This window comes from Sciurus carolinensis, chromosome 7 (assembly GCF_902686445.1).
Source record: "Sciurus carolinensis chromosome 7, mSciCar1.2, whole genome shotgun sequence".
Lineage (NCBI taxonomy): Eukaryota > Metazoa > Chordata > Mammalia > Rodentia > Sciuridae > Sciurus > Sciurus carolinensis.
The window spans coordinates 76,196,482-76,220,430 of NC_062219.1; the positions used below are offsets into that span (position 1 = coordinate 76,196,482).

Below are 23,949 nucleotides of genomic sequence, written 5' to 3' on the forward strand. Positions count from 1 at the left end.
TGATTTTAGAGAACTAGCTAATATCCTTGATATTATCTCTGCTTACAGAGTTTTGTGTTTGTTTTTGCAACCACTGGTCCTAATGAATAATGAGGTTAGTTTAATTTTCATTGCTATTTTCAGTATGCCAGGCATATTTGTCACAGGTGAATTCATTGTTTACATGCCCTAGCTAGCTTGTTAACTGAATTTTTTTTGTGTGTGTGTGAATTGTTTTAAGTCAGGTTCTCAGAAATGTCTCACTAGAGATTTGAATTCCCCCAATTTGTTATTAAAGTCACAAACTCCTCCTTTTGATTACTTTGAATAGGAAAACTAGTTTTGCCACAGTGGAGCCAAAGGAACCTAAATTTTATTCTCTTTTGCCAGCACACACAAAAATTAAATATAACCCTTCATTTGCAAAATATTTAGGACATAGAATGTACTGGTTGCTTTGGGACTGCTGCAGCTGATCATTCTGAGAACTTACTATGGATTGAGTTGTCTTCCAAAATAATGTGAAAGTTCTGTGGCAGGAATTCAGTCTAACCCCAGCTACTGTGAATGTAACCTTAATTGGAAATAGGTTTATGCAGATAATGAAGATAGAATGATTAGAGTGGGCCCTCATCCAGTGTGACTGATGAGCTTATAAAAAGGAGAAGTTTGGACAGAGACAGACATAAGGGAAGAGGATATAAAGACATGGAGAGAGTAGGATCTATGAACCAAGGATGCTGAGGGACAGCCATGGAACAGATTCTCCCTCACAACTCTCAGGAAGAACCAACACTGCCAACCTGACCTCAGACTTCTAGGCTCCAGAACTGTGAGACAACGTATTTGTCATTTAAACCATCCAATTGTGGTCCTTTGTTATGGCAACCCAGGAAATTAATACTAATAAAGGGACATTTTCCTGATTTTGGCAAACAGTAAAGGTTGCTTGATGAACCACACATCCATGAAAAGTCATACTCCCTGAAGGAGTAACTTTTTCTAATTTATTAACAGCCTAAACTTCTTTCTAAGAGGCCTACCCTACTCTTTGTAGTAAACTGCTGAATATGGTAAACTGCTGAATGAATGTTTTCATCTGCTGTCAATGTTTGCATCACCCCAAGATTCACTGTTACTAATAATCAAAATTGTGGCATTAGATGGTTGGGCCTTTGGGAGGTGGGAAAAATACTCCCACAAAACGGACCCTGGATTTCATTACCTCTTCTGTGTGAGGGCACAGTGAGTGCCACATGTGAACCAGTAAATGAGCCCTTCACCAGACACCAAATCTGCCAGCACCTTGATCTTGGACTTTCCTGTCTCTGGAACTGTGAGAAATAAATTTGTTGTTGTTAAACTATCCATGCAATGGTATTTGTCATAGCAGCACAAACAGATTAAAACAGCTCCAAATGTTTTATTTTTAATTTTTATTAATTCTAAGTGGTTTTAATGTGGCTGATAGAGGTGTAACAAAACAAGCCTACCACATTATCAGAATTTTTGAGAAAGATTCTTAGGCATATGACCAGGTCATATAACTTAGTTAAAATCCACACCACTAGCTCAGGCATTTTATTTTTAGGAAATCAAGTACAGGACTCAAAACCATTTCTCCATTAGATTCTGTACAGCAAAACCAGAAAACAGTAGTCTTCCTTTAAAAATTGTTTTTCTCTCTTACTTAGAAATGGCATGTTTTTTCTTCACATTTTTGGAGTGGGAGGGGGAGGATCAGATGCCAAGGAGCTTATGATAAGAAAAATGATACCAAGGAAAAACCACCAAGAGTTTTTCCTCAGTTATATTGTCTGGGGTTACAGGTATCTGACTGAGAAGAAATAACCACCAAAGACCAAGAAGTTTTTCTTCAATTTTATTGTTTGGAATCTACAGTTAAAAAGTGATCCAAAGTCATTTCTCATACCACTGCACAACACATATACACATATTTAGAAAACTTATAAAAATGTTCTTTAAAAAAATGTGCTTTAAGTAAGGTTTATCCTAGTTTACTGGCCAAGCATAAAATTTATACCCCAAATGTACCTTTCTAATATTTTGTACATTCTTATTGATATTTATTTATAGCTAATCTTTTATGCGAAGAACTGAGGGCATTTTTACTGCAGCAACCATTATAAAAAGGTTATAAAGTTTGAAAGTATATTTTTTATCAAAAGTACTTGATATTTGTAAACACTGAGAAGCAAACATACTCCCTCTCCAAGTGTCCAGCTGTCCTTTGCTCACTATTTTTAAGGTGAAGGCTCCCATTGCTTGAATTAACAATGCTATGCTGAGCAGACTCACCTGCTCCCACTACCACCTTAAGCAGGTGTTTGTTCTTTGGGTATAAATCTTTCATTAGTCTAGTTATTTGCTGAGCATCCACTCTGGGGCCAACTAACTGCAGGTATTCTCATACCTGGACTTGAGAGTGACTTACAGCGATTGATTGGATTTTGAGGCGAGTGACTTCAAACATCTTGTGTACACAACTTTTAAAATCAGTCGTCTTCTAGAACTCTGGATTTTCCATAATGTATGTAGTGTGAGTAGAGAAAGTACAGTGCAAGTATCTTGGGGAGGTGCAGGTTTAGAATTAGTTCATTTTAGAAAGTTCTCTTCTCATGACACCCTCATGTTAAGAGGAAGGAAGGAAAAGAGCACAGAGCTAATGGAATCTCATAGAATTAACAACAGCTAATACTATGTGTCACGCACCATGCTGCTCCTCCCTAGCAAATATTTTCTATCATCTAAATGCACTTTATAAAGTTCTTTCTCTTCTGTAATCTAAGTCAGTCTTGGCATCCTGTTCTTCTCTACCCTCTCTCACCTGTCCCTTGACTGCCTTTTGAAACCTCTGGCCTTTCCCATTACCTGCTTCACAGTTTGCTGACTTATCAAAAGCACATAGTGATGAGAGAGAATGCTATCCTGTGTTTACTCCGTTGAACCTGCTACTACAGGAGCCAAAATAGGGGGTGGGGCTGGTGGAGACCAGAAATATGCTAAAGACTTGTCCGTGAGCTTTGGGCCATTGATAGTTAGAAAGAGGAGACTATTAAGTATCAGTCTGAACAGCAACTTGATGTACTTGAAAGATTATTGGGCTTCAGGGCAAAAGACCTAGGTCCGGGTCTTGGGTCTGTCCCTTAGCTGTGTTGCCTAGATCAAGTCAACCCTTTTCTGAGCTTCTGTTTCCTCATCTGTTAAATGGGGAAAACCCACCAAAGAAAGTTGTGGGCATTAAATGAGACGATATGTTTAAAACCCCCTGTAAATGGTTAAGTTACACGTAAACATAAGTTGGATGGACTAGAATGGAAATATAGGAAAAAATAATTTTTATGGTTTAAAGTTCTATAGTTTACATTTTTATTAAAATTTGGATATGTTACTAAGTATGGTTAGCTTCCTCCTGGTAAGGCCCTATTTATTTATTTATTTATTTTTATTTCTCTATCTGTTCACTAAGTTGCTGATCCTGAGTGATAATGTCAGTCTCTGCATTCACAATGCTCCCTAAGTTTCAGCTTCTAGGAGCCTGTGGGTAGGTCTGTGCTATCATAAAGCCAGATCCTAAGAGGCAGGTCTGAATCTCACTCAGAAAAAAATGCAGTTTCACATTAATGGCCAGGAGATTTTTTGACTATTGGTATAAAACAAGGATCACTGCCAAAAATGAAAGAAATATTAAAGAAGAACTTCCATGGCAATGACTTCCTGCAGAAAACTTGATCCGACCTTCAACTGCTGGATAAATTACTTTCATTTTTAAGATGTATTGAGAAACCACGTTGATATCTTGGTCACCTGGAAAAAATACATTCATTATTTTAACTACAGAGAAAGTAATTATCAATTTACAGAGAGGAGGGATATAAACAATTTTTTCTCTAAAGCCCTTTGTAATTGTAAAAGGGAAGGCATTCTTTTTAATTTCAGCAATAATATGTTAAAGAAGAACACTGATGATCAGAAATGCAAAGGATTTGGTGTTGATGTTCCAGATGTGCAAAGTGCCTGTTGGTCAATATTGGGTAACTGGGAGGAGTAGAGCTGTCTCAGCTCTAAGATGTCTCAAGAGAGGTCATGACATAACCTTTGAGAAAAAAGAGTATTAGGGAACTGGGTCAAGAGCAATTAGCTGAGAAATAAAGTGGTTTCCTTTTACTTGCCTGCTCAAAATTATTTTCACAGAATTCATGATGGGATGATGGAGGTTTCATTTCTAAAAGAGGGAAGAGGTGATAAAGAAATACTACTTTATAGCTACAACATACTCATGGAAACCCAATTTTATCTAAAACAAGCACTCCCATACTTAAAGAACTCTGAAGTAGTTCTCAGCCCTGGGTGTCATTACATTACAATCACAGGAAGATTGTAATTTAACCTAGTTAAATTAGAATCTCTTTTAAGAGCTGGGTTTAAGGCATTGATGTTTAATTTAAAACCCTCCTCAAGCAATTTTAATGTGTGGAGTACCCTTAGGTCCCAGGACTCCCCTGCCTTCTGTAGGAGCCACTTCTTCAAATCCCCATCAGTATGGAGCTGAGTGATGCACAACCACCAGCCTCTTTGTGTCATGTGGGGCTTTTAAGCCTGCCTTGCCATCTTGTATCAAGGAACAGACAGAAGGGCCACATCTTTCCTCCTACAAGGGCTGCCTCTACTTTCTCCTTCCACCCTCTCCTGTCCTTAGAAAAAACAGCTAAAATGGCAAGGCTACCACGGTAAGACTGAGGAGAAACCTGGATGAACTTCCCAGAGATGCAGAGAAGCAGTATATGTGTGTTGTGAGTGTGCTGTTTTCTACCCGAAGAAAGGGAAGGGGAAATGTGTTCTATGTCAGTGGACTTTATGCACATGAGATGGCTCTCAATTGGATTTCCAAGGATGAGGCTGGTATATAATGATACTCAATGAGAAAAATATCATCTAATCTCAGGTATGGTTGTTCCTACACTTTGCTCCATCAGTCCACTGTGATGAAAGAAGGGCACATACCCATCCTCTCCTATCTGACCTGTTCACAGTAAAACCTAATTAAAGAAAGAAAATTTAGATTATTTAATATGATGATCTTCCATGTCAAACCTAACGTTCCAGAGGTGTGGTTTTTCTGTGAGCGTAAGACTCATTTATATTTCACAATTTAAATAGTGGCTTACAGGTAGTTTAAAAGTTTAAGCATTTCAGTTCTAAAATGGATTTTCCCTGGGGTTGGATGGATGTATTTGCATTCCTCTATGTGGTGCTGCTATTTTTCAACAAGCAAAGCAAAGCAGGAGGAAGTCAACAACATAGGGACAGGCTGTTTCTGGCTTTGCCCTCCTGGCACCACATGTAGCTCCCCTTCCCAGCCCAGTTCTGTTGTTCCTGAGTACCTTTGGGATAAGGAGAGGAAGAGACAGGTCTGCTTACCAGAGTCATGTTTCAATAATTCATCTTTTATCATCTGAAATCCATCTCCACCATTGGCCAAGTAACTTGGGAGGGTCACCTTATATACCTCATCCATTTTAAGAGGTTCATAACTGGGCACTCGACACTTAGTGCAAAGAACATCTAATTGGACCACTCTGTCTCCGGGTTTTCGGGAAAGATCATATACCACATGGATTCCTAGAAAACAAATGAGTCTATATGTTTTCACTGGATGCAACAGGAGACTCAATTACCTAAGAAGGGGATTTTGGCCTACGTCTGGAATTTGGACACTAGACTTGGTTCTCCTTCAGTTCAAGCTTGAGCGAAATCTCATCAAGGGAATGGAGGAGACACTGCTGCTGCCCTTTCTCAGTTAGTTCATCCTTGCATCCCTCCAGGAAACCTGAGAACCACTGGAAGGGAAAGTGGCTCTAGATCAGAATGAGCAGGGGTGATTCTTCAGGGGAAACCACAACTCTTCCCTCACCCCCACTTTTTAAATATTGAGTTAATTGGTCCAGTAACTTGTGGCTTAGAAAATGAGAAACAGATGAGAGGCATGACAATTTTTTGAAGACTAAAAAAAAATCAGTTGGGATTGGGTGACTTTCACAAAGCATGTAATTGTCCAGCACTTTACCAAAACATCATCAAACCTGCTGTTTCCTCAGCTCCCTCCTGGGAAAATGCCTGGATGTCAGGTTACCCTATAGACAGCAGGCCAGGGCCCCACACTGCAACTGCTCAATCCCGCAGCAACATGTTCTGCAATGGGAGGCCTTGCCAAAGCAATTAGATCCATCAAGTGGGGCCATCGTGACCTGAAGGCAAAAATTGGGACCAGAATATGGTCTTGGAGTAAAATAAGATGATTAAGGATTAATTCACTGGACTGTGAAATTATTATTGAAGAAATCATTTCAGAAGTCCTTAGTGATATGGCAAGCATTTATTTCTGTTCAATCTTCAATGTAATATAAGAGAAAAGTGGGACGGGTTTTCTCATTGTACTTGAGACTGGAGGACTTGCCAAGTTACAGTAGGATTAGAGTTAGGTACCAGTGCCTGTGCATCAGGCTGCCCCTCCCAGAAATCATCCTTATTAACACTGATTGGACACTGCATTCCTATGAGCCTTGGCATGGTTCCTGGCAATTAGTGACTAGAACAGAGGAGAGTACCTTTTTTTTTTTAAACAAAGACTATTGAATGCTTAAACAACTAAGATTTTAATAGACCCTAAGGCAGTTGACCTGCTTAGTCTTTAGAGCACCAGCTCCTGTGGAGGACCCATCTGAGATTCATTTCAGATTTGGCAAATATTGCTCATTGTTTGGGGACTTTGACCCCAGCCTAATCTCAATGGTCTAAGAGTCCACAGCCGTTGAAAAATGATGTAAAGGTGTTGGGAAAACCCAAACAAGACTGGTCACAGCGGTCCTGGTGAGCACAGATCTGAGCTAACCAACAGGAAATCCTGTATCACCTTGAATGAGTGACTTACCGCCCACCTGCAGGAACTCTCCTGTGGATTGGCCATATCGATACACGCTGTGCTCAAAAGCCTTCTTCAGGGTGGAACCTTTTAATTGAACCAGGTCAAATGTGCCTCCAAAGGGCAACACAGCAGCCAGGTTCTCCCAAGTAATCGTACCTGAAGGCAGTCCCAGATGGGAGAAGAAGGAAAGTAGCTTGAGAAAACTCTTACCCTAAGACAAGTTTCTCAGGGTCAGTGCAGGAGGCGAGGGGGATTTGAGGCTGTTAGAGCAGCAACTAGGAAAGGAGGGGACTGAGGAGTCTCAGTTCAACAGTCCACCCTCTGCCCAGGGCTCACTAACAGCTGAGTCTCAGGCTTGGATATCCCATTTTGGGGCTGGATCTCTAGTAGGCTGTGAGGCATTCTTAGCTTCTCTGGACAGGCAGTATGTCCCCACCACCTGTCCCTGTTGTCTGACAATGAATTGAGCTCTGGGTCTTACTCTGATACTGATTGGATTTGACAGTGTATCAAGAGTGTCATGGATATATCTGTCTAGTCAATTTATTTTGCCATATGATATAATCTTGGGTATCTGTAAATATGCTAAAATAACAATTTAATCCTATTGTATGTCTCTTTCAGCACAAGAGACTGGTGGTTTTGTCTTTCTCTTTTCAGATACCAAAGTGGAGGCTGTCAATAATCTGCATAAATCAGCAGCAGTTAGTATTTAAATCTGCAAGTCAGAAATGTAGACCAAGCTTGGGTTCTGCTAACTCTCACTGCTGTAACTGTGTGAATACATATGAAAATGCATGTGTGTATCTTCTGGACATGAGTGACAGCTAACTCAAACTAAGAGACTGACATTTTGGTACATGACTGGCAGCACAGGTGAGCAGAGGAGTATCAGTGGAGGGACCTCAGAGGGAAAGCAGGTCAGCAAACTGGGGATACTGGGCCTGGGGAGCATACCATTGTTCTGCTCATCAATGGGTGACCGGATGCCACCTCCATTTAAAATGCACATGGACACATGGTTCCAGAACATTTCATCTGGGTGTCTAAGGTTGTTGTTAATCTGCAGCAATAGCAAAAATTTACATTAGTTGTTTTGAGTCTTCTTCCTTAGGATCAGTTCTGGGAATCTGGTTAGTTCTCCTGAGAAAATAAAACTGCTCTTTCCCTGCTTCTGTGTTCCCAGAGATTCATCGACTCTCATTAGAACTAGTTTTATGCTCTATTAGTCATAAAACAATTACTAGGCTACTTATCTTCAAGTAGTCTATTTATCCTCTATTTGAAGTAAACTATGATGTTATGATCAATCCCATTTCAGACTCTTAGGAACAGGAAACTCCTAGCCTTCTAAAACCCCTGTCTTCCAAGGCTAGAGGGCCTTAGGGAAATGCTCTCTCAAGGTGTAGCCCAGGTGTTGAGACAACTCTGGTATGGGCTAGTCTGTAGTGCTGCTCCTCATAGACTCCTCCAGGACAGGCAGGGACCTCAAGCCTGCTCAGTTCAAGATTTCATGCCTACCAGAAACCAGCCTCCATGTCTATGTCCCCAGCCAGGTCCCAAGCTGGCAATATTGGAGGCAGAGAGAAAGCCTTCTGAAACAGGAAAATCAGGTTCATTCTTACTTTTATTCTATAAAATATATGTTTAATTTTATAAAATGTTTAGTTACAAAAAATGAAATGATACATTCTCATTTAAAAAGAAATAGCACAGAAAGTAAAAGTTCTCTTATGTTTGCCCCAGTCTCTTTAACAGAGAGGTAAGCACTGCTTAACAGCCTGGGGTGCTTCTTTTAGATTTTTCTCTCAACATGTACATACTGACTTCTCTTTAGCTGCCTCTCTCACACTAACTACAGGATGCTGAGGAGCCAGGATGGGTCTCATCTTCAAAAGCATGAATGTTGTCATTTACTTGGCAAACATTTATCAGGTGTGGTCATATTACAGGCACAGGGCAGTAGGCACTGCATGTTGAGTAATGACAAAGGAGCAGCCTCCTGGGTGCAAGGCTGTGAGCCTTGGGAATGTTTGACCTGGGAGACCTTGGCTAGCATGGCTCCCAGGAAGCTACAAAGGCCAGTCTGCCCCCAGACAAATGCTCCTCAGGGGTGATCTTGCTCCACTCTCAGCAGAGTACTTATTATTATGATAATAATGTGTTGTCATTTTTGGAGTTTCCAGAGACACAAAGTCAAGGTTCTCTGATGTCAAGTAAACAGATCAGGGAAAACCAGTCTGGCCAAGTTAGGACCAACCAGATGTGTTTTATCTATCTTCAGGGTGGCTGAGTTTATCTGTCTTTGGATCATCTTACAGAAAGAAAATAACATCCCAAATTCAGACATTCAAGAAGGACACCTGAAAATAAAAGTTTTAGTTTTTGTAAAGCAATAAAGTTATTACTTTATTACTTTATTGCCATAGTTCAGGCACCTTACCACCTTACTTAGTGCAAAATCAGACAAGCTTGTCTGTTTTTTTTTTTTTTCTTTTTTTGTAAAAAACCCCAATTCTGTGCAACTATCAGCTTGGCCCAGATTGCATTTTCCTTCCTCTCCCTGCCTTCCTTCCTCTTCCCATCTTCCTTCCCTTCTTCCCTAACCACAGGTCTCTGCCCCTGCAGTAGACTTACCATAGCATCACAGATCAAGTTGCCCATGTTGCACTCTTTAAAGCGGCATGATGGAGTGGAGCCATCCAGATAGACAATTGTTTTTCCCAATTCTTGGGTAGAATAATTATCCAATTTTATCCTCCATTTGTTAATGTCTGCTTTTATGCTTGCATCTAGAAGGACACAAATAAAGGAAGAAAGGAGGGAGAAGAGTGAGGGAGGAAGCCTGTAGTTAAAGCAGATCTCACTATGGGGAAATTCTGGAGAAGAAATCAAACGTTTATCCAGCTTACCTGCTGTGAGCATACATATTTCTTAACTATATGTGTGTACATTTTGGGTTGGTCATGGAATTTCCTTCGGAACTTCTATTTAGGACCTGGGATGGCTCTTTATTACAAGGATGTGCTGACATCTTAACATTGACTTGCTACATCTGGGTGAGTACACACTGGCCCTCCTGGGATAGCATTGGTGGTGATGGTAGGGACCCCCCAGAGCCCAGGGAAGGCATGAAGGACCTGCTGAGGTGTGTATGGTCCCCCTCTGGCTGTTGAGAGGCCTGTGTTGTGACCACAGGCTCTTCTGAGTGCTGTGGCACCTCACTGCCCATTCTTCCTGAGCTGATCATGGTGAAGAGAAAAGGGCCAGTGAGAGAGCAGCACAGGTATTGATGCAAACTATAGAAAATGAATGACACAAATGTGTATTTTAACTCTGAGTCCAAGACAAAAAAATAAGAAAGATACTCATCATCTGATGAATAAAGAAACTGAGAACTATTGGGACTGGGCTTCTTGCCCATGGCACACTGCCCCTTACTGGGTGGGATGCCAGGATTTGAGACCTGCTCTTCACAGTTTGAAGCCCTTTGCTTTAGTAATTAGCTCTACTCTGAGCTGAAAGTAGCTTTTGCTTGTCAGGATCAAGCTTTTTAAAAGACAGAAGAAGCCATGAAGCACAGAGTCTGATGTTGAAAGGACTTGAAGCAAATGGGTATTTTGGCCTTTGGGAGTTTAAATTTCCTTATCTATAAAGAGGGTAAACTCAAGGAAGAAGCTAAATTTCCTCAAGGAAAGGCAAAATGTAGCTACCTAATTTTTGAACTGGTGGAACATTCCCCCGAATTTCACATACCTTCAGGAATGCTGCTGTTTAGAAGAATGGGATTTCCATGTGAAGTGATGACATTTCCCTTTTCATCAAACTCAACCTTTAAATAGCCTAAGTATTTGCCAAAAGCATAGGCCTGGACCACAGGAACCTTCCGCCCATCATCAGAGGTGACTATAAATGGGTATTTCCCAACAGGCACCTCTGTAGAAGGTGCAGGACCTGAAATAAAAAAGCCAAAACTGATCAAGTTAGTCCTTGTATGCTGCTGGCTGCAGGCCAGCAGGCCACTGGCAGAAGAGAGTGAGTTTTAAATTGATGATTCACCAGCTGCTGCTCTACATAGCTGTTCTTTCAGAGCCCTGCCTGGGTATTTGCCCGTTTCCGAATGCACTTTTGGCACATGAATTTTTCTATTCTCAACTCACTAGGCATTTACTAAGCTCTTCCTAAGTCTCGGGCATTGTGCCTGGTGCTGTGAGGTCCCCAGAGATGGAATACTGCTAAGATTCTCACACGTCCATTCTGACTCTGGCTCCATTCCCCCTAGCTGGATAGATTAGCCAAGCCACCTCACTTTACTGCACTTCAGTTTCCTTGCCTGTAAAGTGGGTGAAATAACAACTCCTATTTCAAGAAATCATTGAGGGCTGTTGGGACTCAAAACATCAAACTTCCTAGCATGGTGCCTGGCAGGCATAGAGGGTACACAATATATTTCTTTCCCTTAGAAAGTGATAGTAATCTCTAGAAACACTGGGCATGCAATCAAGACCTTAGAATCATTCATGGAAGACAAGCAGAAATGGCAGAGCTGTCCTTGGGTTTTGTTGAATTCTCCATCCCCTCAGATGCTTTTGGAAGAGACATGTTCAATTGGTGCCACACTCTTCTTTTCCCAGGCAAAACCTCACACCTATCATATTTTGCAGGCCTCTGTCTCAAAGGGGGCACCAGGGAGAGTTTGGGAGCTGTCCATCACCAGAGGCTTCCGGAGGGTGAGTGTGGCCACATGGACCATGTGCCAAGCCCTGGGCTATATCTCATTTAGTCCTCCAAGTCTCCCATGAAGCAGGTCCTACAATAAGCTATACTTCACAGATGAGAACACTGACTGTCATAGATGAAGTGCTCAATGTCACACAACTGGTATGTGATAGGGAGCTGACTGAAAATCAGGTCTGTCAGACACTGGATCTTATGTTCTCTCTGTTACCCAACACAGCCTACCATGTGTTATTCTCATAAAGTCTGCAAGCTGGTTGCCAAAGGTCACTTACAAAATCAAAAGCAAACCCAGGTTTGCACATTTGTGTCTCAGGCTCTTTTTCTTCACCTAAGACACACTGGGGTGGTACATCCTATAAAGAACCAACTCCTGCCATGCTCCTGTGCCAATAGCACCCCTCCTCCCAGGGCAATAACTACAGGGCGCAAGTACTGCAAATTACCAGAACCTCACAAACAAGAAACAGCTGTTGCTAACTTCGATGTCCTGTTTTCTTGCTTCCTCTGTGGAAAAAAAGATAAAATAAGAAAAGTCTTGGAACTTTACTTTTAAAAAGATCACCAATTGGAGACTAGTGAGAACCTGTTTCATCTCCTCCAGGGGGACAAGAGAATGTTGGCTGTGACAGTAGCAGATGATCTAGGGGAAGACTGAGGAGCAGGGAAGATAAACATTTTAATCGTCCTCATTCTGTTTTGTCCTGTTTTTCCTTAGGTCAAGTCTGGGGCCTGCTCTTTACTTCAGGGAGTCAGGTGGTTGGCTATCCGTTTCTGAAGGTAGTTGTTTAGAAAAGGCAGTTCTCCAAACTTCCACAAGGTGGCGGAGATCACCCCTTCCAAGAGGGAAAAAGGTTTATCAAATCAGGCAGTTTCCTGGAAACCCAAGAGAATGGCAAGACTGACTATTTTTTAGTCTTCATTTTTCTGTGTTCCTTAGAAATATCTGATCTTAAGCAGAATGTAAAAGTTAGGAATCTGACAATTTGGTCAAGTACCTCATCAGTTCACCATGCACATTGCAAACAGGAGTTAGCAAACCCAGGTCCCGTCTGACTGGCAACATTCTCCAGTTATGAAGGACCTTGATGTTCCTCTTATTAGAACAAAAGATGTTCCCTCAGTATCTTAAATATACCTAGTCAGGAATAAGGAGGATGCTTCCTGTGTGGGTGAGGCAATAGCTGTTTGGCTAATAGCAGCCTCCTCCATAGCTAAACCCTAACTGCTTCCCACATTTGACAATCTCAGAAAACCACTGGTAGAGAAAACAATCCAGGGCTTCACATTTTCCACACCATTCCATGCTATTCGGCCAAAGATTCTTACATCCAAAATACTCTATCCCCACAGAGCCACATCTTTGTCTTTGGAAACCCAACTCATCTTCTGAGCAGGAGGGAAATTGTCTCCCAGACTCTGTTCCAGTCATCTAGCTAATAACGCCTTCAGGAACCAAACCTGGAGTACTGGTGGAGCTGCAGCCTGACATCTGGAGTTGGGAAAACAGGCACTTCCTAGCAAAGTGCAGTGTTTGAGGGAAACTCAAGGGGTCCTGCCCTAGGAGCCTGGGGGTCTGCACAACTGTCCTGATAATCACATGGTAACAGACAGAGGTTCAGGGGTGGGGGCAGACCTTTGATGTGGTTTTTCAACTGCCTGAATTATAGGATGGATAAAGGAAGTCTGCTATTGTAGCAGAATGATTTGGGGAGGAGTTTTTAAAACAAAATTATTTCCTCCAATTCCCTTGGAAAGATTTTTTTTTCCATAGACTTGCTCCTCTCACAATCTTTCCCTAATCTATTCTCTTACTCATGGTACTCTAAATTCTAAAAATAGCCCTCTGAAATACCTCTTCTATCCTCAGTTCAAGAAGTAACATCTAAAAAGGAAATGCAGATGCTGATTCTAGGACCTCGAGATTCCCTTTGATGTGTTAAGGAGGCAGTGGTGACTCACTGAGAGGCTGAGGTGTTCTTGGAAGAGGGTGAATTCTGTGAATTTCTGGCTTTTCGTCCGTCCACTTTTCCCCTCTCTTCAAAGTTGTCCGTGCCCCTGAACCCATGAAGATGGAGATTTGAGACAGGGAGGTCTCCTCTATCTTCCTCCAGGCTGGCTTTGAGTCAAACCTGTTTCCCATCAGCACTCACCCCCTGAATTGTAGTGAAACACGGAATGTGACCTACATGACCTGAGGTGAACCTTCCTCCCGCACACTGATTTTGACACATGTGAGAACCAACTTGACAATTTCAGAATTGGGGGCCCCATAAAAGGGATTGGATAAAAAAATTGGTAATTAACCTATTTTTTTTTTTTTTTCTTTTTAATGAAGTACTGGCAATTGAACCTAGGGCTTTGCAAATGCTGGGTAAGCACTTTACCACTGAGCTACATCCCCAGTCCCTTAATGAACCTATTTCAAATCATAGCTTCTAAGAGATTCAAGCTTCTCTTTTACACTCAGAAGGGCTCACTCCCATCACTCACTACTTTCATCTGTTTCCTTCCCTCCACCTAATCCAGAAACTTGGCCACTCTTATCTCCTGACAGGGTTACTGCAATAGCTTCTTCACTAGTCTCTTCTTTGCTTCTTTCTCCCATTTAAGTACTAACCAGGCCCAAACCCACTTAGCTTTCGACATCAGAGGAAATCAGGCACATTCAGGGTGGTTTGACCATAGACTCTTCTTGGCTTCTTTCTAACTTAGTCCCCACAAAGTAGACTGAGTGATCTTTCTAAAACATACACATGATCATGTACACGCTGGTTCAGATATACCCTACTGACCATAGGAAAAACACTGGCCATTTTTTAATGTGATACCATCATTGTAAGACCTAGGCAATGTGGCCTTTTCTTATTTCACAGTTTCATCTTAGAACATCTACTCTGCCCTTCAGCAACCTTGTCCTCTTCCTATTCCTGTACCATACCCACCTGCCCACGAGCCTTCACACGGGAAGTAAGACTGGAGCCAGAGGCCCATGTGTGAATTAGTCACATCTTTTTCCTTCGACTTATTCTTCATGGGTAAGATGGAAAAAGATAACAATACCAACCTTACAGGGTTATTTGGTGGATTAAAGAAGATAATGCAGCAGGAGAAGTCTGACTCAAGGTAAGTGCTCAATAAAGATTAATGATGATTATTTACCAAGTTAACCCTTGGATGTTGTCTTTCTGATCATGGGCCTAATGTCAGTTCCTCAGGGAAACACTCACTGGTAATCCTCTTTGTCAGATCCTCTTAGGGCAGGCTCTCACAGCATTTCTTTTTCTTTCTTTTCTTTTTTGTTGTGCCAGGTAAGTGCTCTACCACTGAGCCACATCCTTAGCCCATCATGCAGCATCTTGTATTTCTCCCTTCACAGCAAACTTAGTAATCACATATACTATGATTTATTTATTTATTTGCATGATTATGCATTAAAAATATGAACAAGGTCAGTATCCCCTTCAAGATAGGTTCCATGAGGGCAGTGGCAACTATGAACCCAAGGCCTCATGCATGCTAACATAGGAGATTTTATGCTTTCTTTCCCTGTGATAAAATCCATGTGCAGAGGTCATCAATGCCTGAGTACCAACCCCCTCTCCCTAACTCCTCTCAGTTCAATCTTCTCAACTCATGTAGTCTGTGGGTAGGCAGGTGGGATGAGGGGGGAATCTGAGTTGGGAGTTGGGAAACTAGAATGGGTTTTGTGCTATCTCAATCTTGCCTCTTGACCTTGGGAAAGATGGCCTCTTGGGACTAATTTTGTTTCCTAAATTTATAAAACAAAATATTTGGTGGTTTCAAACAACAATGTGTTAGCTTTTTCTTTCTTTTTTTTTTTTAATATTTTTTTAGATCTTGATAGACCTTTATCTATTTATTTATTTTATTCATTTATTTATATGTGGTGCTGAGAGTCGAACCCAGTACCTCACACATGCTCTACCACTGAGCCACAACCTCAGCCACAGCTTTTTCTTTTTTAAAGCTATGAGCTTCTTTCACACATAAGAAATCCTTTGTGCTAAGGCAAGCCACTGAGTAGGAGAGCTAAACTGCTCAGATGGCTACCCCTGGGGACCAGAGTCCAGCTCTAGCTTCCCTGCTACAGAGGAGCCACTGGGAGCACAGTGTGGAGACTGTTGGTCTCCATGACCTCCAAGGTCAGCTCCTCTCGGGCTTTTGTCACCCAGCTGCCACTTCTGCTGCCTCTCACCTAGGAGCAGATCCAGGTGTTAAAGAGGAAGCCCTCTATTGTCATCACAACCCATGAAAGAGGTTCCAGCAACCAGCATGGTCACCATCTCTTTAACCATCTCTGTACCAAGCTGTCATACACATATTGTCCTATCTCCTTCAGGGGTTTCGAGGGATCAGAACTACTACCCATGCCAAAACTATGTTACTGATACACATGCTTTGATTTACTGCTCAAATTCTTGCCTGGGCCTTTCAAATACAACTGGGAGGTCACAAAGAGATTATGCATTTTCCAGCAGTACCCAGAATGGGCACAAACCCCTCATGAAATGCAATTCTGGTTGTTTGCAAGTCCCAAAGCCTGCCTGGCAGGGTCAAAGCTGGCAAAACTGTTCCCCCTGTCAGGCAGCAACAGTTATGCACACAGATCATCTCTCAGTCAGCCAGCACTTACAGAGTTCCAATGAGCCCCTGAAGTTTTGCATTTCCACTGCCTAGCAGGGCCAGGTCTATGGTATGTACTTCATCTTTATGAAGCCAGGGGTGGTTGCTCAGTGCAGACAGAGTGGAGAAATAGTATAAAAGGCCCCTCTTTCTGTTACCCTTTGGTCTTCACATACAATCTGGCCATCCCGGTGGCACAGTGGTATTTCAGATACCTGATTTCATTCTCTTTTTACATTATAAAGCAGGGGTCTATATAACAACTGAAAAAAAAATTTAAACCATAGTGGTTCCATCACTACAGCCTATTCAAATGCAGAATCTAAAGGGGTGGAAAGAGATTGAGTTTCATCTTGACACAGCCAGTTCCATTTATTAACAATGCTCTTTTCAAAAGTAATAACTTTTTTTCTTGAGATTAAAAAGGTCAGTGTGACTATAAATTGATTTTTTTTTAAGAGTGAAAATGCACATTTAGTCAGAGAAGGTTTTTCCAGAGTGTTCTTCTACAGAGTGAAATGCTGTGTTAGTCACTGAGAGGTCTTAAGGGTTGATTCCAGTCATGCTGGTGAGCAAAGGGATGTGGTGCACACCCTCTAACTAGCAGAACCCCAGAACCCAGAGACCATCTGGGATGGAGGGTACAGCTCTGGCTCCAAGTTGAGTACCAGGATATTCTCTTACTGATCAACAGTTACCAATCCCCAACCACGAATGTTTCTGGGCTAGGGAGAAATTGATAGCCTGAAAGCAAGAAAATGAGAGAAGCATCATCAGGCTGCCTGGGTTAAACCAGTGCATCTCAAGTTTCTTATCTTTTAAAAGGAAGAAGATTCATTTAGTCTTTGCAAATTTAGCCCAGATTTTCAAACTTGGTAGAATTTTTTTTTTTTTTAAATTTAACAATAATATAGTAGTTCAGGTTTGGGATTAATGGTTAAATTTATAGGGTTTAGAGAGCTTTTTAAAAAGTTTTATTATAAAAAATAAAATTAGCATTATAGAACGTTTGGTAAAGGGAGAAGTCAAAAGATTATTCATAGGCTCACTGCCCTTAAAATTCCACAATCTTAAAAATATACATATGTAGCTGGGTGTGGTGGTGCACACATGTAATCTCAGCAGCTTGAGAGTCTGAGGCAGGAGGATCAGAAGTTCAAAACCAGCCTCAGCAATGGTGAGGTGCTAAGAAACTCAGTGAGGCTCAGTGGTAAAGTGCCCCTGAGTTCAATCACCAGCACACACACAAAAAAAGTATATATATATATATATATATATATATATATATATATATATATTTCATATATATATATATGTGATGAAAATTGGTGACAGAACATATTTAGGAAGAAATCATTTGTTTAGTAAAATACTTAAAATGTGTATTAGTCAGACTTCTCTTACTTAGTCTCTATAACAATTTTTAGAGGTCGCTATATCGCTGTCACCAATTTTTTGAAAAAGAAAACTCAACCTCAAGGTGGTTAACATGTTCAAGGTCAGATGACCAGTAGTGAGGAGCCAGGGAGGGAACTGGGTCTGCAGAGGTCAAGGTCCTCTCCACAATCACAATTTGTTTTCCAGTGAAAGTCAAAAGAAGGCAACCCTTTACAGAAGATCACCAAGCAGCAAAACCAAGGAAGCGCTGACTCCCGTCCTCTGAAGTATCCAGTGCTCGAGGTGAGTGAGACCAGGATTTCACAATGGTTGGCATCAGCTTTCCACATACCTCAGCCCTGCCCAGGGATCTTGACTGTCATTTGTTTTACAGTCATTATTTTAATATTTTGGCTTTGAATTAGTCTCATTTCATCTGGGAAAGCAAGATTGGTGTTACATGCCTGCAAAACTCTCTAATGAGAAGCTTCTGGCTTTGCTCTGTAAAGGAAGCAAGTTCTGAGGCTGGGCTGTGACTGCAAGTCTACTGAATGCCCTGAATGGGTGACCACTGGAACCAGGAAGTCGCTCGGCTTACCTCATTCAAAAAGACTGAGGGGAATCATCTTTGAAGCTCTAGCCACACCTCTGCTCTTTGGCTGATGCTCCAGCTCACTTAATGAACCACAGATGTCAACAGTCCCTATCAAATGCCAAAAGGTTCTTTGTTGGACAGTATTTCCTTGTCCTGTGAATGTGGTTAATATGAAGATTGTTTTCTTGTTATAAAAGGCATGATTATCTAAACTCCAGTGGTGGAAATTCATGGGCAGATGAACAGTGCTTGCAAACAATAATATTAAAGTCTTTTGCCCTCCTCACTGATGCTAATGCAGCAGGGAGGCATCCACTCCTTGCAGAGTCAGAGCATGCAGCCGGTTCTTCTAGTCTGTCTCTTTCTAATTACAATGTCAACCCCATTTGTTTTAAGAACAAAATTCTGTAGTCATTAATGTAATTTCTGCTCTTTAAATAAAGGAAAAAATTGGGGTTTCAGATTAAACAAATGTGCTTCTGAATCCAGAAGTGATGAATATTAGATAATTAATTTTAAAAACCTAACAAATTTTTTAAAATTAAACTTTTAAAAGCTCTCCATTACCATTCATTTGGCAATACTGGACACCTGCCTTCCATGTGTCAGTCATGGCATGATCAAGAATGTAATGAATGCTTCCATGCTAGGAAGGAGACAAGAAGGCTGCTGGATTGACAGGGAAAGAGGAGTTCAAGACCTGAGGCTTCACTAATGCTAGAGCCCAGCTCTGAAAAGCTGAGAGAACTCTAGGGATAAGAGGGCAGGGACAAGAGAATTGAAGAGTGGAGTTCTGGAGCAACCTGGCAATGACCAACTCTCAGTCCTTGGCTTCAGGAGTGAAGTTGCTGAAGTGGAGTGGAGGGGAGAGTCACTGCAGGAAGGAAACAAGGGACCATGAATCAGACTGAATCAGTCATCCACATGGACATCCCACCAGAAGGAAGGTAGGAGCTGGAAAAGAGAAGACAGAAAAGTGGGTGCTATGCTCTTGGTGATGTGAGAGTGTGCTTGGAGGCCATTAGCTGACAGTGATAAGAAGGGGGACAGGGCATGAGCCTCAGAGGAGTTAGAGGATAATGAAGTTCACCAAAGTAGCCTAAGGAAGTTACAAAATATTCTACCAAAATTTTTGTTTCCTCAAAGCATGAAAAGTAAAGAATTGAGCTCTATGCATGGATAACTTTCTAGAGGGGAAGCCTTCAACTGCACTAATAATTCTAACCAGTTCAGCAAATATAGAACCCAAGGCCACGGTTCACCAGATTGATTAGTAGAACCAAAACTTTAGTTACAATATTGACAGGCAATCAGGAAGCCCCTTCAAGATTGTCCAGGGAACAGATTCCCTTGGCGTACCTGCAGCAGGTTTCAACCTGCACTCCCGTTACTACTTTTTTCTCCAACGGCCACTGGGGGCTCCTGCAGGACTCCAAGATTTAACTCTGTTAGAGAAAGCATTTGTATTCTGGCCCTTGTCATTGCAGCTTTAACATTAGGTAAGCCTGGTGGGGGAAGTCCTCTTCTCTCTGATGTGAGAATGGTCAGGCAATGGTAGGGTGATTTGCATGTGCGGAGGAGAACAGTTGAAGGAACCTAGAATGACTTTCAGTATTTGGAGACAAGCAGATTATGAACCATATTAGTCACACATCATCTAAAGCTGAGGTTTTTAAAAATAAGGGCTAGCTGCAATACAAGAAAACTAATGAATGGTAATGGATATTTAAAAAAATTCAATAACAGAACAGAAAATAGTGGAGTGCAGTCTAGGTACTTTGGGAAAGTTTTCTTTCAGGTGTGTGTGTGTGTGTGTGTGTGTGTGTGTGTACACGTGCACACACACACACACACACACACACACACACACACACTGAAATGGTTCTTAACAAGATTTGAATTTCCAAGGGATGTATTATTTTAGTTATATTAACTAAACATGTTAGTTCATTATTTTAACTTCCTGTTAATTCCATACAACTATTTGGAGGAGTTTTTTTTAAGGCTGAAAAAATTTATTTAAATGGGCAAAAATGCCTCCCCTTGCATTGTGCTCTAGAATTGCCTTTCATTGTTAGGTTCCATTGTTGAAACAGAAGAGTTTCAGAACAAGTTTAATCTTGGTAAGCCATTAAGAAATGTGAAATAAATTACTAAGACTCAGTCATGTCAATTTTCTCAGAAACTATAATTATTTGCTTCAAGATTTAGAGATAAGCCAGCTATAATTTTTATCCTCAAACATTTCTTTCATCCTGAGTTGTAGAATTTCATTGGCTGGAATAACAGTGACAACAGCAGAAGTGGAGGCTGCAGCATTAATGGGAGGCAGGCATGTCATGCAGCCCTGTCAGGCCAGTAGAGCACACTGTTTACTGCCGCATGCCTTAGGCTGTGGGTGACCCTCTGGTGCCTTAAATGGCATTGAATAAGATAGTGTGGAGACAAGACAGAGACCCAGGGATGACTTCAGCATATGAAGGAGGGGTGAGACTCATTCATGGTCTGCTTCATGCCTCATTTAAAGCTGCATCAAAAAAAAATCCATTAGCTACAATACAAGGAAATTAATTTAATGAGTGGTAACTAGTATTCTTTTAAAAAATGAAATAGAACAGAAAATATCAGATTGCATTCCAGTGCTCTGTGAAAGTTTCATTTCACTTAATGTGTGAATGTGTGTGTTTGTATGTGAGTGCGCATGCACAATATGTACACGTGTTTGGTGGGTCTTCTGTAAAGTGTTGTTTATTATGGATCAAAGACAAAAACATTTTAAACCACTTCTCTAAAGGACGAAGGGGCAGGAGACAACCAGTTCCCACTTCATGTCCTAGGGTTCTGACACTGCCTCAGAAAAACTGAGAAAAGTCTTGGAGAAGGGTTTTTTTTTAAACAAAAAGGTAATTAGTGGTACATATTAATTGTACAAGATAATTATTTCATTATTCGAATTTAGAAATTTGAAATTTCTAAACATGTGTATAACATGACTTGATTGTATCCACCTTATTACTCTTTCCGCCAACCCTTTCCCTACTAACCCTTCTAGTACTTCAGTATTTCCCCATCCCCTACATTCCACAGAAGCGAGAAAATGTGCAATACTTTTCTTTTTGTTTCTGGCTTTTGTTTAACATGATTGTCTCCAGTTCCATCAACTTTCCTGAAAATGACATGATTTTGTTCTTCTTCATGGCTGAATAATACTCAATTGTGTATATGTGCCACATTCTCTTTATCCATTCATCTGCGGATGGACATCTAGGTTAATTCCATAACTTGGCTATTGTGAATAGTGCTTCACTAAACATGGATATACTGACTTGATTCCTTCAGGTATATACCCAGGTTTGGTATAGCTGGATCATACAGTAGTTTTGTATTTGTTTCTAAACTGTTTTCCATTGTGGCTGTACTAATCTATAGTCTCACCCAGTGTATAAGTGTTCCTTCTCTCCCACTCCTACTCCTCCAGCTTCACCAGCATTTGTTATTTTTTTCTTGATAATTGCTATTCTGATGGGGGTGAGATGGAATCACAATACAGTTTTGATTTGCATTTCCTTGACAGCAGTGTTTTCAGAAGTGTCTGTTCAGATCATTTGCCCATTTATTGATTGGATTGCTTGTTCTTTTGGTGTTAAATTGTTATATAGTCCTTTGTATATTCTGGATATTAATCCTGTCAGATGAATAGCTTGCAAATATTTTCTCCCATTCTGTAGGCTCTCTCTTCACTGTTGATTTTTTCCTTCGCTGTGCAGAAGCTTTTTAATTTGAAGTAATCCCATTTGTCAATTCTTACTCTTATTTACTCAGCCATGGGAGTCCTATTCAGGGAATCAATGTCTATATCAGTCTTGTGAAATATTTCCTCCGTGTTTTCCTCTAGCAGTTTCAGGGTTTCAGGTACTACTACATTAAGATCTTTGATCCACTTTGTGTTGCTTTTTGTATAGGGTGAGAGATAGGGGTCTAGTTTCAATCTCTACAAGTGGATGTCCATACAGTTCTCCCAGTACCATTTATTGAAGAGGCTGTCTGTCCTTTCTCCAGTGTATGTTTTTGACTCTTTGTTAAAAATCAGATGGCTGTAGATTTATTCCTGGGTCCTCTATTCTATCCCATTGGTCTATATGTCTATTTTTATGCCAGTACCATGCTGTTTTTATTACATTTTGAATCAGGTATTGTGATGCCTTCATCGTTGTTGTTTTTGCTAAGGATTATTTGGCTATTCTGGATTTTTTTGCGTTTCCATATGAATTTTAGGACTATTTTTTCTAGTTTTGTGAAGAAAGTCTTGGGCATTTTGATGAGGGTTAAGCTGAATCTGTATATCACTTTGGACAGTAGGGTCATTTCAATAATATTAATTCTCCCAATTTGTGAACATGGGAGTTCTTGCCATCTGCTAGTGTCTTCTTCAATTTCTTTCTTCAGCATTTTATAATTTTCATTGTAGACATCTTTCAGTATCTTAGTTGGGTTTATTCCTAGTTTTTTTTTTTTTTTAAGGATTGTTTTCCTGATTTCTTTCTCAGAAAGTTCATTATTGCCATATAGGAAAGTTATATTTTTGCATATTGATTTTGTATCCTGCTACTTTGCTGAATTTATCAATTCTAAGAGACATCTAGTGAGTTTTCTAGAAACAGAATGATATCATCTGCAAATGGGGATAATTTTACTTCTTGTTTTTCAATTTTTACCTCTTTTATTTATTTATTTTTTTCTTGCTTGATTGCTCTGGCTAAAGCTTTCAGTACTATATTGAATAAGAGTGATGAATGGACACTTTGTCTCATTTCTGATTTTAGAGTAAATGCTTTCAGTTTTTCCCCATTCAGTATGATTCGGGCAGTAGGTTTGCAGTACATAGCCTTTATTATGTTTAGGTATGATCCTTCTATACCTACTTTATTCAGGGCCTCTATCATGAAGGGATACTGAATTCTAGCAAAGGGTTTGTCTGCATTTGTTGACACAATCATGTGATTTTTATCCTTCATTCTAATTATGTGCTATATTGCATGTATTGATTTGTGCATGTTGAACCAAACTTGCATCCCTGGAATGAAACCAAAGATCATGGTGTATGATCTTTTAAATATGATACTAATTTCAACTTGCAAGTATTTCGTTGAGGATATTTGGATCTATGTTCATCAAAAATATTGGTCTATAGTTTTCTTTCTTCTTCTTGTGTCCTTACCAGATTTGGTAGCAGAGCAATACTAGCTTCACAGAATGAGTTTATAAGAGTTCTGTGGAAGTACTAGGCCCTGTTCTGAGGCTTCTATGGTTTAGATGTGGTTTGTTTCCTCATGGCTTATATGCTGGAAGCTTGGTCCCTCGTGCAGCAATGTTGAAAGGTAGTGGAAACTTTGAGAAGTGGAGCCTAAGCCAGGTGTGGTGACACACACCTGTAATCCCAGGTATTCAGGATGCTGAGGCAGGAGTACCACCAGTTCAAGGCCTGCACTGGCAACTTAGCAAGACTGTTCTCAAAATAAAAAATTGAAAGGGCTGGATGTGTAGCTCAGTGGTAAAATGCCCCTGGGTTTAATTCCCAGTACTGGAAGAGGATAAGGAGAGAATGGAAGAGAAGGAAGATGGGAAGAGGAAGAGGAAGAGAAAAGGGAAGAAGAAAGGGAAGGGGAGG

General features: G+C 40.8%; 1 protein-coding gene across 2 annotated transcripts in view; it reads right to left on the reverse strand.

Moving 5' to 3' along the window:
• Window positions 1–1,860: 1,860 nt before the first annotated feature.
• Window positions 1,861–23,949, reverse strand: part of Nt5e (5'-nucleotidase ecto) — a 44,461-nt gene continuing 22,372 nt past the window's right edge. Inside the window, exons 4-10 of one of the 2 annotated variants that reach the window (XM_047558316.1) lie at window positions 10,682–10,879; window positions 9,563–9,717; window positions 7,883–7,988; window positions 6,932–7,081; window positions 5,422–5,622; window positions 4,173–4,225; window positions 1,861–3,807 (exon numbers count right to left, since the gene is read on the reverse strand). In XM_047558316.1, coding sequence (XP_047414272.1) covers window positions 3,769–3,807; window positions 4,173–4,225; window positions 5,422–5,622; window positions 6,932–7,081; window positions 7,883–7,988; window positions 9,563–9,717; window positions 10,682–10,879 — 902 coding nt within the window. In that variant the 3' untranslated portion in view covers window positions 1,861–3,768. The remainder of the gene's footprint in view (window positions 3,808–4,172; window positions 4,226–5,421; window positions 5,623–6,931; window positions 7,082–7,882; window positions 7,989–9,562; window positions 9,718–10,681; window positions 10,880–23,949) is intronic. The other variant, XM_047558315.1, reaches the window with a different exon arrangement.